The sequence below is a fragment of the Bombus pascuorum genome, chromosome 8, assembly GCF_905332965.1.
Source record: "Bombus pascuorum chromosome 8, iyBomPasc1.1, whole genome shotgun sequence".
Taxonomy (NCBI): domain Eukaryota; kingdom Metazoa; phylum Arthropoda; class Insecta; order Hymenoptera; family Apidae; genus Bombus; species Bombus pascuorum.
Window position 1 is genome coordinate 8,740,006 of NC_083495.1, and position 14,794 is coordinate 8,754,799.

General features: G+C 26.7%; 5 protein-coding genes across 35 annotated transcripts in view; 2 read left to right on the forward strand and 3 right to left on the reverse strand.

Annotated features, from left to right (window-relative positions):
* LOC132909999 (ankyrin-3-like) overlaps positions 1–712 on the reverse strand; it is a 94,258-nt gene extending 93,546 nt beyond the window's left edge. For 16 of the 28 annotated variants that reach the window (XR_009658659.1, XR_009658658.1, XM_060965324.1 and 13 more), the window contains exon 1: positions 446–712. The gene's annotated coding sequence lies outside the window, so the exon portion shown is untranslated. The remainder of the gene's footprint in view (positions 1–445) is intronic. The other 12 variants (XM_060965339.1, XM_060965340.1, XM_060965328.1 and 9 more) reach the window with 4 other exon arrangements.
* The window catches only part of LOC132910002 (mucin-2-like), a 708,972-nt gene that overhangs the window by 307,072 nt on the left and 387,106 nt on the right, over positions 1–14,794 (forward strand). The gene's annotated exons all lie outside the window — the stretch shown is intronic.
* LOC132910011 (zinc finger protein 510-like) lies at positions 1,197–9,282 on the reverse strand. Of its 3 annotated transcripts, XM_060965365.1 has the most exons (5): positions 8,931–9,282; positions 8,725–8,789; positions 8,273–8,611; positions 6,404–6,584; positions 1,197–5,535 (listed from the first exon to the last, which is right to left on the reverse strand). In XM_060965365.1, exons 4-5 carry the CDS (start codon positions 6,557–6,559, stop codon positions 3,217–3,219), a joined length of 2,475 nt encoding a protein of 824 aa, XP_060821348.1. In that variant the 5' UTR covers positions 6,560–6,584; positions 8,273–8,611; positions 8,725–8,789; positions 8,931–9,282; the 3' UTR covers positions 1,197–3,216. The 3 variants fall into 3 exon arrangements, with proteins under 3 accessions (XP_060821348.1, XP_060821350.1, XP_060821349.1); XM_060965367.1 differs by lacking the exon at positions 8,725–8,789 and having other exon boundaries at positions 9,059–9,282; XM_060965366.1 differs by lacking the exon at positions 8,725–8,789.
* LOC132910024 (uncharacterized) lies at positions 9,433–11,703 on the forward strand. Its single transcript, XM_060965381.1, has 3 exons — positions 9,433–10,267; positions 10,491–10,700; positions 10,911–11,703. The coding sequence occupies exons 1-3, from the start codon at positions 10,153–10,155 to the stop codon at positions 11,300–11,302; spliced, it is 717 nt and encodes a 238-aa protein (XP_060821364.1). The 5' UTR covers positions 9,433–10,152; the 3' UTR covers positions 11,303–11,703.
* On the reverse strand, positions 11,500–14,763 carry LOC132910028 (small ribosomal subunit protein eS24). 2 transcript variants are annotated; one of them, XR_009658663.1, is made up of 5 exons: positions 14,682–14,763; positions 14,261–14,329; positions 13,712–14,035; positions 12,279–12,353; positions 11,500–11,630 (listed from the first exon to the last, which is right to left on the reverse strand). XR_009658663.1 is itself a non-coding variant. In XM_060965387.1 (4 exons), the coding sequence occupies exons 1-4, from the start codon at positions 14,682–14,684 to the stop codon at positions 11,628–11,630; spliced, it is 399 nt and encodes a 132-aa protein (XP_060821370.1). In that variant the 5' UTR covers positions 14,685–14,752; the 3' UTR covers positions 11,500–11,627. The 2 variants fall into 2 exon arrangements, 1 of the variants encoding a protein (XP_060821370.1); XM_060965387.1 differs by lacking the exon at positions 12,279–12,353 and having other exon boundaries at positions 14,682–14,752.

Sequence of the window (14,794 nt, forward strand, 5' to 3'; positions counted from 1 at the left end):
ATTGTTAATCCAGAGATCGTTACGTTATACGTAACCTTCTGGATAAAGAGGACAAAACGTAACCGATAGAAAATGTGTAATGAAAATAAGATTCCAATATAAGCTCATTTATAAGAAGGAATTTTGTCAATTACGATATGTGACCGATAGGAAATGGACCCTCCATATTTCTCTAAAGCAGAAATTCCTACCTCGGGCTATTGTCAGAGTCACTGTGTATACATATATGTCGACTATACCGGCCTTAGTTCCTTATTCCCTATAAAATTGTACATTACATCTGACAATTAACATTTGAGAAGTTTTTGAGAAGTTTTCGTGAGCTTCGTTTCTCTCTACTTCCATAACTGAGTATAGCAAGCACGACCTACGAAAGCGGGTCAACTTTTGCCGAATAATCACTTCTTAATCAAATCCTGATGTACCGAAAAATGACGCGACTAACCAGAGAGCTACAGGGTGTTGTGGCGATACTTAGGATTCCCGAATACCAACCACAGGATACCGAGGCACTTTTCCCATTAAATGTTTCTTCACTGTCAAATCACACGACGTTCCGTCATTTTTTTACTTTTGCTGTTGCGCGAACCAAATCATATATATATATATTTATATATACTACTCGAAAGGATTCCGTCTGTTTAAGAAAGTTCCGAGCGTAACGCGACCACCCTCCTGAAAACTCCGTACGGCTTTGATCGGTTTTATAACTTCGATGGCGACGGGTACGCTCGAAGCGACGCCTGGTGATCATGTTCCAGATGCCGCTGACTATCCCCTCTTTTCAATCGAGCATCCCGATTACCATCACTGTGACTAGTGACTACCTCGTGTAGGGCACATAAGAAACTTGATCTTTTGTCAATAGGACGATATTGGAATACAAATCTTTTAAATTATATTACATAAAATTACGAAACATACTTGTCTACTGAATGCAATAGTTACGACATAGTATTTTATACATCTTAGACATTAATACAAATAAAATATTATTTTTTATCACTTAACGTCGATCATAAATTTTATGTTTCTAATAAATTTACAGTTTCATTATTAAGCTTCAATAATACAATTATCTTTAAACTTTAAACATTTGATTAGATTGTACGGCACCTTTAAGAAATTAATAAATGTTACTTAATAGTCTTATCATAAATCAATAATTTGAAGGTGAAAGTTATAGTTTTATACGATTCAAACCGAAGTTGCTTTATTTTTCTCCTTTATCTTCACAATCAATATTAATATGCCATTACATTTACATTTGCACATGATTCACAGGGTGGTATTTATTATTATTTAACACTTCAACATCGGAATGAGAATTCGTATTGAATTTGTATTATAAAATCATAAAAGATAAATTATTATTTACATTAAAGTTCATTGTAGTTTATACTTGTAAAGGTATAATACATAATATATAAAATAATTGATATGCAGTTAGGAACTTGATAAATATTAGTACAATTTTTAAAATACAATAATTTTTTAGAATTGCTCCAAACGACTTAAAATTTTTGAGGAATTAGAAGGATTAATTTCCTAGATGAAGAGAAACAAATTTTTTTTGTACATTGCAGTTGGTCAGAATCGTGAAGATTTTTACAATTTTCTTATCTGACCCTGTAACGAAAATTTAAAAAATCCGTTTTGTAGATTTATATCAGTTATACATATGTTGAAAATTTCATCAAAAGCGGTTAACGTTGCTATGAGCTACAAACGATTAAAAATGATAAAAATGGCAGATTTCTGTAATTTTATTTATTACTCTACGGCCTATAACTGTGATAACTCTACATTTTTGTTCATCTTTCGATGCCTGTTGCTTGTTTCTGCATCAACCGATTTCAATAAAATTTTCGGCATGTGTGTAAAGAATATAAATCTACAACATGTATTTTTTAAATTTTCGTTACAGGTTCCGATAAAAAAGTTGTAAAAAATGACCTTAAGTATTTTCTTCGCTACTTCGACCAACTGGAATTTTTTCAAAAATGTTTTTAAATGTAATAAACTAATCCTTCTAGCTCCCCAGAAAAGTTCAAGACTTTTAATCAAATTTTGAAAAAGTTATTCTGCTTTCAATAGTGTGCTAACATTTATGTTTCCAACAGTATATTTTAATGTGAAACAGTTCACGACGTGTCCAAATAAAAATACATAAATACATAAAAGAAGTTTCTTAATCCAAAAAAATCACATCTTTAATATAAACAGTAAAAGAATATCAATACTTAATTAATTCTTATGTTCTACGATATAAAACGAATCGAACTAAAAACTTACATAACAATCAATATTGATAAATTAATATTACCTAAAAAGAAAAAACGGTTTTAATAATAACTATGTAACATATTTATTAACTACAAAGCATTTGCCTCGTTAATATTTTGTAGGTATACTTCCGTATTTTGTTTTCATTCTTATGTACATGCAATTGATAACTAAAGAGAATTAACAATTAAATTATAATTAACGTAAATAAAACTATATTTATAGCTATAAACTATCTCTCTAAATACATATGTACTATCATTAACACATTGAATCAATGCGTCTTGTGTTATCCGAATTACTCGGGGGTATATACAAATGTATTTAGATAAATCCCTCTGTCAGAAATGTGTTAAAAATATACATATTTAAATTATATATATACATATATATAATAAAAACAGTAGTTTTTTTAATGTTCAATCACTATGACTTCTTACAATATTTACTTAATCATTTGATGTTAAAACTTTACTTATGATTACAATTGAGTTAAATTTTCTATTGTGTATCTAAAGAATAAAAATTAGATATTATTATAATATTTCAAACTATGAAATTTTTATTCACCTTTACATCGCTTAAACCTACACTTTTATATACATATTTACTTATTTAATATATAATCACATTATTTTATACACTAGACAATGTAGCATAGCATATCTTTCCAATATAATATGCATATTTCATTACATTGAAAATATATAACATATATAATAAAATGATATTTTATAACTAAGGGTATTATTTATTACTGTCTTAATTAGAAAAAAAAAGGAAAAGTAGTGAAATGAAGTATAAATCATATTATAGTTAATTTCATTCACAAATCAAACTACGTGTTTAAATGATCTATTTCAGTGAAATTATTATGACATCTTCATGACTTTTTGAGTATTCCACTTTTCTTTATAAAATTTACAAAATTTATGAAAGATGATTCATGTTAGAATGATGAGGAACTCTTCTCATATGTCTTAACAAATAGTTTTTACTGCCGTAAGTTCTTTTACAATAATGACAAGGAAATCCAAGTCCATAATGATATGCTTTATGCCTGGATTTCATAACATCATCACATTTGTTATTACATATAGAACAGGTGGTTACTTCATGATCAGCATCAGAATGCATTTTACGAGATGTAATATTAGAAAACCGTTTAGAACAATAAAAACATTGAAATGGTACTACAGGATCAGAATGTTTATGCTTAATATGTTCATCAAACTTTTTATATGTATTTAGAATGTCGCTGCAATGATGACACTTAAGCTCCATTGGTACAAATATAAACCGTTTTCCTTCATTAACAGAACACCAATGCTTGTTCCATGCCATAGCATTCGGAAGACTAATTTTACAGTATCCACATAACAGTTCTGATCTTAAATGATGTTTACTAGTATGAATGTCGAGAGCTTTCTTAGTATAAAATTTAGAGCCACATACACAAATATTATATCTTTTAGCAAAAGTTACTGTAACACTATTAGATTGTTTGCCAAGTTTTGACTTAACATTCTTTGCGTAAGATATATTATTTGGTTCTGTTATTTCTTGTTGCTTTTCTTCTTTGCACAAATTACTTACTATTTCACTTGAGGAACCACAAATAACATCATCGCAGGAATTGGTTTGTGAATCTTCTTCAATGTCAATATCAATATTTTCATCAGCAGATTGGATCTTCAAAATACTATGTTTCTCACTATATTTAGCTAATATTAGAACATCATTAGACAAATTAAAGTCTTTTGGATGATTGAAATCTTGTAATTGTAATCTTGTAATATTATCTTCACTTGTATTATCTTTGTCAATAATTTCATAAGAATCATTCTTTTTCTTTATTGTTATGTTAATTCCAAGCCCAGAATCTCTACCAGAACCACTTCTTGTATCATATCGACTTTTTCTATTTACATTACTTTCTATTATTGGTTGATTCACATCATTTATAAAAGTACATACTTTTTTATGCATAAACAATGTATAGGGATTACGAAATACTCTCCCACATAAACAAATATGTTTATGTTTGTCATAATACTTTATATCTGATATATTGTTACTCTTATTCTCATTTTGCATAATTTTCTCTTTATTTTTATGAAATTCAGAATTATCTTTATTTGTATGTTCAAAAGACATGTGCACAGAACTGAATTTCGATTGTAAGTATATGGGAGAATTGAAATATCTGTTTCTGGATAAATGGAAATTCTCTTTCGTTTCTCCACGATTACGATGAACACGTATATGTTCATAAAAACTCCTCTTTGTATAAATACCAAGGCATATATCACATTGACGATTGCCTTGCCCGCGTTTCTTAGATAATTTTCGTCTTTTATTTTGAATATCATGTTCTTTTCTAATAACTTCACCCACAATTTCGTCTTCGTCACTAGAAAATTTTCTTTTTAATTTATTGTTTTTTAAGGCAGTACATGTTTTATCTAAATTCTTTAACATAAAATCAGGGGATTCAATTTTATGATAATCAGTTAAGTGTTTTCTTATATTCCTTACAACCTGTTGACACAATGTGCATGTTGATGAAGCTGTAGAATTTCGTGCAGAGATTACTTTTTCATTTTGTCTTACTTCTTTAGTTAATTTCTTTTCTTGGTCATTTTGTGTAGTTCCATTGATATGATTATCATTATTATTGCATACAAGACTATTAGATTTACTTCTTCTTGAGTGAAGATTTGGGACAACTGTATTATTATTATTTGGTGACGACACATTTTGTAACAATGAAGCTTCAGTATGTAATTTATTTTCACTTTTCTTTAATGAAACCTTTTCAGAATTATCTTCCTCTTTCTCAACAATGTTAGGATCTTTTTCTTTCACTTTATCAGGATTTTTGAGATGTCGTCTTGGTGCTATGTAAATACCATGTATTTTTTCTGAATGATATCTCAATCTCCGATTTTCAGTATATTGCCTTCCACATATAGAACAATGAAATAACTTTTTTTTGGATTTCACATAAAATTTAAAATTTGGCAATTCCGTATTGTTGTTACCTAATACTGGTTGGTATTCGATATATAATGGTTTTGAAGTCGTTATTGCCGATGGCAGTGCATTAGATGTATCAATCTTAGTTGTACCTTGCACATTTTTTATAACTTTTAGTGTTTCCCATATTTTATCACATCTTTCAAGTAAAATAATGGGATCTTTTATTTTATATGGAATAGTCGAAGGAATTGGTGTCATCTCTCCCTTCTAAAATTATGAAACACATAAAAACAGTTATATATGTACATGAGTTTCTATTTCATTAATATTTTACTTAAATAAAATTTATATTGTTATAATAAAGAGCGTAAAGTATAGTTTAATATCCTTCGTCATCTTTTACAATGTCATATTAACCATAACTTATAAAATTAAGGAACTTAGTATAGTTTGTATAACTTTCTTCCATAGGTATTCTTAAATAAATGTATAATTATCTTAATGAATAATAATAAAATATGTGCTTCATAAAATAATATATCTAGTATCTTCAATGTTAAAATTAAAATTATTATTACATTATAAAACAATAATTTCTTTTATATTATGTACCAGGTAATAAAAACAAAATTTGAGATCACATCCATAAGAGTATTTTATTCTCTCATATAATTTTATCCCCAAATCTTCAAACAATTATTATCAATAAAAAATTATGTTATATCAATATTTATGTATATATGTTTTGTAGTATATTAATCTTTTTTTGAATTTTAATAATTTAAATGAATATCAGATTTACATTTTTATATAATACTGGAACATACGACTTATGTTATAACAAAAAGATATGTAAATTTAAAATTCCCACCATTAGTTAGCTGAGACACAAGCTGATCATCCCGTTACACAATACATAAATATGAAGTGCACTTTCTAATTATAATACCAAACCAAAATTTACTGAACTCTTGACAATAGTAAACTATCTTCATCTAACGATATATTTAAAACTAATTATATCTAAAAATATCTAGCTTATATATAAAAAAAAAAGGAGAAAGAAAGTTATATATTTGAAAAAAAAATATATATATATATATTAATAATTATTAATAATTATATAATTACTTACCACATTTGATGTATCTTCAATTAAATCAGTTGTACTAGAACATAGAGGTTCTACTTTAGGTATACATATTAGTAATGGTTTATGTTCAAATTCTTCAATAAATTCATCATCTCTGTAATATTCATGTTTCAGATCAGGAGATGCGTTTTCGAACATTTTAATTTAAGAAGAGGGTTAAAACCTAAATAAAAATTTGAAGTTAATACATTTTTAATATAACCATATATAAATCACACTAAACGAGCCGACATTTTATTTCTCCCGTTTCACTGCTTATCATTTCCCTCCAAAACTATATATAGTATGTAGTATTATGTATGTATGTATGTATGTATGTATGTATGTATGTATGTATGTATATATATATATATATATATATACACATATATATGCACACCATAATATATAATAACAAATATATTATAGTACTTATATTAAACAATTGGTAACAGTTATATACTACGGTAAATAAACTTAGAATTCGAATGAAAGTAGTTACAGGATTGTTTTATTTTATATTGACTATATTACTATCTTAGAATCATCGCAAAAATAATACATTTAATAATACATTTAATATACAGATTACTTACGTATATATTATAATACAGTATTTAATATTTGGTTATACACACTTGAATGAAAGTAAAACTCGATTGTACATGAACATGTAAGACATATTATAATTTGAGGTTAGTTTAAGACAAAAACATCCATAGACTATAATACATAATACCAACTTTTTCCTTGTTTGTATGTAATAAGATATAATATTGCATTTAACATGGAATTTATTTATTTACATAGTTTATGTAGACATTATGTAGATACAATAATTCTATCGTGTAATTTTTCCAATTCTTTTATATGTTTGTTTCAATTTTCTTGGCTATTTAAATAATGAAATATTTAATAAAACATTGATATATGAATATTTTGAAAATTTCATATATGTATGTATTAATCTTTTTTTAAACATGAAATAATAAATAAAAGTATTTAGTAAGTAATAAAAGTATTATATTTATTTATAGTATACAACATAATTCAAGATGTAAAAAATAACATAAATTATTAACATGATTTAATGTATGAAATTTTGATAAGAAACTTAATTTTGTCTTTTTAATAAATTCGTATAATAATCTATATTAATAAATAATATTAGTTAATAAATGTAAGCATATTTTTATTAAGCAAGTTCGATAATGACCTAGGTACCATAACATAACAAATTTTTCAGTTTATTAAAATTGAAAATGTCGAGTTAAAATCTTTCCAAACACAATATAAATACAAATATAAAGAAATAAATATTTTTATAAAAACTGATTGTGTATTATCATACCAAACATGACGAATACGATCAAATTGTTCAGTGCCAGGCATTACAGATTGTAATTATTTTTATTTCATTTAATTTTATTGCATCATTTAAATCTTTTACCCAAAGCACACAAAATAGTGGTTGCAAATTATATGTACATCTTGATAAGGGATCCTTAAAACATTAGTCCGTCTCTGTCTGCGTCACATCATAAGACAACAATTCAGCGAATTCATTGAGTGAGGCCCAAATTGTTTAGAAATATTAGAATTACAGCCATTTCTCAAAAACAGTATTTCATAAGACGTTCCAATTATACTACAGATATAAATAAACACAGTTATTCAACATATCTTTTTCACTGAACTAATAAGACAACTGACCGTCGCATTAATAGGTTACGTTACGTTACAAATATATTTTTACAGTAAAGATTTTTAAAATTTCAGCAATTTTAACTTTACACAGGTATATAAAGCTAGATTACTTATCTAGGCTTTAGGTTCTCTAACATAAAAATTATATCTAGCTTCTGTACTTACATCAGCTACCGCATCGAAGTTAATGTTTCAACTCAGCTCCACACAATTTGGCATATGTTCACCAGTGTGTTTTACAGTAGAATATGTACAAAAAATAGATTTTTCTTAGAAAAACTGATGCGTATTCAAACAATGATCACTTGAAGACTTGTTTCGAGTTGAACTGAAATCTCAGATTTTCAATAATTGAGATTTTGGGAAGAATTTTCTTGAGCGCGTCGCTATGAACGAACTCGCTTCTACATGTGATTGAAAGCAGCAGCCAACTTGCTCCAAGCAGACTTTAGGCTGCGTTTCAACCTGTAGTTGCAGCCTCATGTCCTTTTAGTGAATTGGCTACTGTACATATAATTTACAATACAATAAAATATTTACTAGTGTGTGTTCTTAAAGATCACATGGTTGACGAAGCCGAAAAGGCCTAGTCCGTTAGGATGCAAAAAATATCATACCTATTTCGATATTATGTCAGCCACAATTGGCTTCCTACTTTCATAAGTCACAGTATGACGATATTCTAGCGTTGTAATCAAAGCAAAAATATGAAAAAGCAGACAATTTGATATTTTAACTTTCACTCGGTTATTTTACATATAGAACCGAACATATAAAATTCAGTCTAACTGAAAAGCAGTTTGTCTCTATTAACTCTACTAACCTCATAAAAGAGATCCTAAATAACTACAAAGAAGAATTAACAATAAAGGAGGTAATATGATATAATATCAGAGACTTCAATTCTGCTTGGAGTTTAAGAGAAAATCAACATATCTGCGTGGTACATACACGTAGCCTGCGACACTCGCGCTGTAGACATCCGATCTGCTGCAACGATGATCTGCTGTGCATTTGAAGCACAATTATAACATTTCTTCAAATTATAGATCATATCTGCTACATTAAAAAACCTCGTACTAAATTTGCTTAACATGGAAATTCGGTTGGCTTGAACTTTTTAATACTCGGCACAATTCAATGTAGGATACTAATCCCACTTAAGATGGATGATATTCGTTACTATGGATTTATGCAGCCACTTAAACCTAACTTAATTAAAAATGTTGATCTAGTACACCTAAGTAAAGTTTAAAGTTTTTTAAAAATTTAGAAATATCACGAAATAAACATTTAACGTTATAAATATTCTATCAAACAGTTTATATGACCGTGCCCTGTACTGATATTAATGGCAATTTGACATAATATTTACACTATACAGTACTAAACTTAATCCAATCTGAATTACCACGATATTTCCTGGATGGGACAATTTAAGAATTAAAATATGTATTACATGTTTACAATACATGATAAGATAAATGCATAATGATTTATATTACAGTATTTATCAAATACATAATACTTTATATCAAATACATGATAGTTTATATCAAATAGACAATAGTTCTTGTACAAATTCTATTGCCTGAATTTCATCAGTAAGGCTGAATGTCTTGAAATCTACAGCCTAGTTCCATTAATGTCTTGTCACAAGTTAATTAAATATAACAATATGTTATGAAATATTATAATATCGTGTGCATTTAACAAAAGTTAAATCCCTAAATCTTGTGCTGATTTCGTATTCGTTTTGTACTCGTCTCGTACTTCTGTTGATTTTGAGGATATATGTCAAAATATAACTGTATAAAGAGAGTTGGATTTCTAAATTACATTTATTACTGTATTGCATCTGAGAGAATCTGATTCTCATGACTTCACTATCGTGTCGATTTTGTTTCTACAACAGTCATATCGTCAGAATTGCGAAAAACAAGGTCATCCAAGTTGTATAACAGTAATTGCGCCGGATTTACTTAATTCTCTATAAAATTATTGCAATAAAGAACATTTGTTTCCGGCGGTGTATATATAAAAGCATGAACATCTATTCACAGATGTCAGTATTTTCTAAGAAAAAGATGTGTGTTCTTATTACTATTTTACTACTTGCTACTTGTGATCTATCCACATCAACTGAAATTTATAATAGAGGTGTTACAGTTTGTAAATGTTAAATATAGTGACGAAATTCTATGTGATAGATTTTTTAATAAAAAGTAACATTCTGTTTAAATACTTAAATATATTTGCGAAAACTTTTATCTAAAGATTTCCTTATATAAAGTAATATTTGTAAATTACTTATATATCTAGGAATACATTTTAATGCACTATCTCATAACTCAGGAGAAATAATTAACTTTTCTTATTACAGAAAATAATAGATTACAAATAGGTTTCCAAAATGCTAAATTTTTTCTGGAGATACAAGATTGGCTGTTTAAATTGAGAAACCAAATTCACGAACGATTATTTGGATTAGCAACTACGTCAGCGCCTCCTTTGACAATTGAAATATTAAACTTAGATAAATTTGAATTACAAAATGCAATAAAAAATCATGGATGGCATCTATTAAATTTATGTAAATAAAAATTATTGTTTAATACTATGCCTATAACTTTTTTATAAATTTCAAGAATATTAGAGTAGACAATTAGAATAAAAATAAACAGTAGATTAATGAAGATTAAACATAAATTATCTTTTGTTATAATGTGTTAACGTTAATTATTATATCATTAATCATTAATATTTTCTTAGTTTAATTCGTACAAATTTTTATAAATTGTAGCCATCTTATCTTTTGATCCTAATCAAGACTGGGGATTTCGTATTGGCGACTGGTATTTTATACAAAAAGGATTTAATCAAAACGGATATGAAGATAGTTCTGATGAATTAAATTTTCAAACACCAAGTACCATTAAGCCAAAAGACACGACTAAAATAGAGACTGAACAGACTTTTGATTTTACAAATGATCCAAAAGTTACGGAATCATCGCAAACGATTTCATCTATAACCACGCCTGTGACGCAACAAATTGATCCGCAAACAACGATAAAAAACACTGAACAGATTGATTCGTCAGAGAGTTCATCATTAACAATTAAAGGATTGGAAGAGAGTGAAACCGATAGCGATTTTGTTCACAAAGGGTCTGTAGAAGTTCTTATGGGATAATACATTTTATGTCAACATATAACAATATCTCGTAATTTCTTTAAATCCGGCATTTTTATTAAATTGGTCATTTTTATATGAAAATACACATTTATGTTATTAGAATATGTTTGTATATCATACAATGTTCTCACAATGCTTATGGATAAAATGTTATATAAACAATGAGGTATAATAGAAAAGGGTACTGAAATGAATTGTTTCCATCGAGAAGAGTACACTTTTATTCCATAAAATTTATCATAATTATTTGAAGTAATAAATGATTATAATAATTTTTACGTCTCTGTTGAACAAATCGTGGTCTTCATGATGTCTTATGGATTTACTGTAATAAAAAAAAAATATATATATCAGTAAAACGTTCAATTGCAACATTAATTAACATTACACCCCACACATGCGAAAATGTTCTACTTCTACTAGAAGCATGAATCAGAATAACAATAAATACATATTACTAATATAGGAGGAGATCTTCAATATAGGATTAAGTGCTCTTATTTTATTTGCTTCTCTAATGTTTTTTATCTTGCACTTATTCCTAAATAAAGATAATACAAGTAATATATACATAAGATCTACTTTTTAGATATTACTGAAATATAATATGTAAGATTCTGTTAGATGTCCCTAAATTTCAAGGCAAAGAGTTAATATTAACTTTGATTGTATCAAAACTAATAATTCTATAATAAACTACAGTTAAAGATAGTTAACACGTAATTGGAAAATATATGGACAATTTTTAATTCTATATTATCCTACGAGAAATTAATAACAATGTGGAAAGGGGAGCAATTGTTACAATGCACGAAATATACAGGAATCCAATTAAACTATACTACAGGAATTCAATTAAAATTCATATTACATAAAGAAGATCACAACATAGAATATATTTAACCAAATCTAGAAAGGAAGAAATCAAGAAAACATAAAAGAGAAACTAAAACTTAGAAGTTTGCATGCTGACCATATATGAGCATCATAATTAAGTTCCCTCTTCAGGTTTGTAGTACAAATGATGACCATTTGACTACTTCCTTCCCTAGAATGCAAATAAAAAGCGTATACCACTGAATAACATGCAAAAATTATGTGTTTCTTCTTTGTTTCATATAACTAAATTATATAATTATATAATATTTTATATGTACATTTTACGCATATAATTGTAAAAAATTTATTGTATCGAAATTATATAACAGTTACATTATTAATTCACAAATCCAGTTTCTCCGTATCATAATTTATTTTTATACCATAGAAATAATATAAAAATACATATACATAATTTGAAACAAGTTAAAAACTATTTAATCAAATCAATATAAAACAATTTCATTGTCATACTTAATGTAAAATTAAAATACTTTATATTTTACTAAAAAACTAGATATGTGTTAATATTACTATTATCTATATTTCTTTTTCATGTTTAAAAATTTTTATGTTTAAGAATATTTTTGATTATATAGATATATACATTATTTGCTCAGTTCAAATATTGTAAAACTGATTTGAAGAGAATGAATTCATATATTTAATTAATAGTATGTTCCTCTAAAAAATTTACATATTAGTTAGAAGGTATAACTAATGAAAAATGAAAATGCAGAATTAAAATCTAAATAAATATAAAATTCTTTTTCATTAACACTAGTTTTAATTCATTTTTAATTTGTAGAAGATATTTAATTTTGTTTATTATATTGCTTTTCCCTATGATTGAAATTTGTAATGATACAATTTGTCAATGAATATTTTAATAAAATGTCTTAAATTAAGTATCCATTGAATCCAAAAATATATCCAAAGAAGAATTGGTGTAAGTATTAGGTTGACTGAAAAATGTCTCTTTTACAGCCATACATTTTTATACAAACATGAAACCTAATCTGTCAAACATTGTGATCTTTAACTTGATAGAACAAAATGGATCATACGTAATTTGATAAAATAATAAAAAATGAAAAATGTTATGCATCCATTATTTCCTTATAAAACAAAAGAAACTTTTCGAACCTGATATATATGTAATAACCCAATGTATATCAAAGTTCAATGGAAATATGAATAAGAAATCTATGTAAATCAATATCACTTTGCGCTGACAGACAAAAATTAATAAAAAATATATATATACAAAAAATATATATATGTATTTATCAGATCCTATTAAAATATTTAAATTGAAATAAAAAATATATATACAAGCGTTATCATCAAATAAATATATATTGCCATCTCTAAATCATTTAAATTATTGTCATCACCCAATTATTTTATATTATCAAAAATTTTAATAAACTATTTGAATACTTATTAATTATATTGTGAATATAATGATATTAAGGGATATTGTTTAAAAATAATGAATTGAAAATAGGTATAGTATTATCTCACCTTTTTAGATGCAGCTCCTACTTTACTCTTCTTTGTACCCCTAACCTTCTTCATTCTGTTTTTACGTTCTTTTCGTTGCTTTCTTGTCTGTTTTTGTTTTTCAAATAGTCCATGCCTAGCTAACCTATATTTAGGTTCAAATTTTTTTGCAAAGTCCAATGTATCATAGATCAGTGCAAATCCAGTTGATTTGCCACCACCAAAATTAGTTTGAAAACCAAACACAAAAACTACATCTGGCATAACTTTGTACATTTTAGCTAATTTTTCACGTATTTCAGTTTTTCTCACGGATGAATGTCCTGGATGAAATACATCCACAACCTATAAAAAGACATTGTTTTATGAGTACAGAAAAATAGATGAATACAATATTAATTGTAATAATAGAAACTTCTATCTTCATTAATTATTAGTTGAAGTGTTGAAATAATATACACATAAATAGCATGATACACTTTCACATGTGGTATGACAGCAAAAGACAAAAATCTAAGGAAATGTTACTTCAATTAAAAATAAATAATAAATATTAATATACATACATACCATTTGTTTTCGGCATAATAACCGATTGCTCATGAATTTTCTGGTTCTAATCGTAACAGCGCCTTCCGTCTATAATACAGAACAATAATCCAATTTCGAGGTTATGTTTTGCTTTACATTACAATTATATTGTCTTACATAAAGATATTTAAAAAGATGTAAAAAACATTTAATTTCATAATTCCACTTTTGTATTTAAACAAAATATTTCTATTTACATTTCATTCTTCATTTATAGTGTTATACCATTAATGAAGATGTCACGCTATAATAATATAAATGTTAAATATTGATAGAGGTGGTATCAATGAATTATATTTGTAAAAAACCAAGTAATTATATATCATTGATAACATTTTAAGGAAATATTCTATATTTTGTTCAACGATTAATTAATATTTTTGGGATACAAAATACATACCATTTTGCTGTATTATGGTACTGCTAGTAAAAGGACTGTTACGGAAACGTGCAGCGCGATCTATAATCTATCCGACGAGACATGAATCTCGAATGTTACTAGTCAGCAACCAA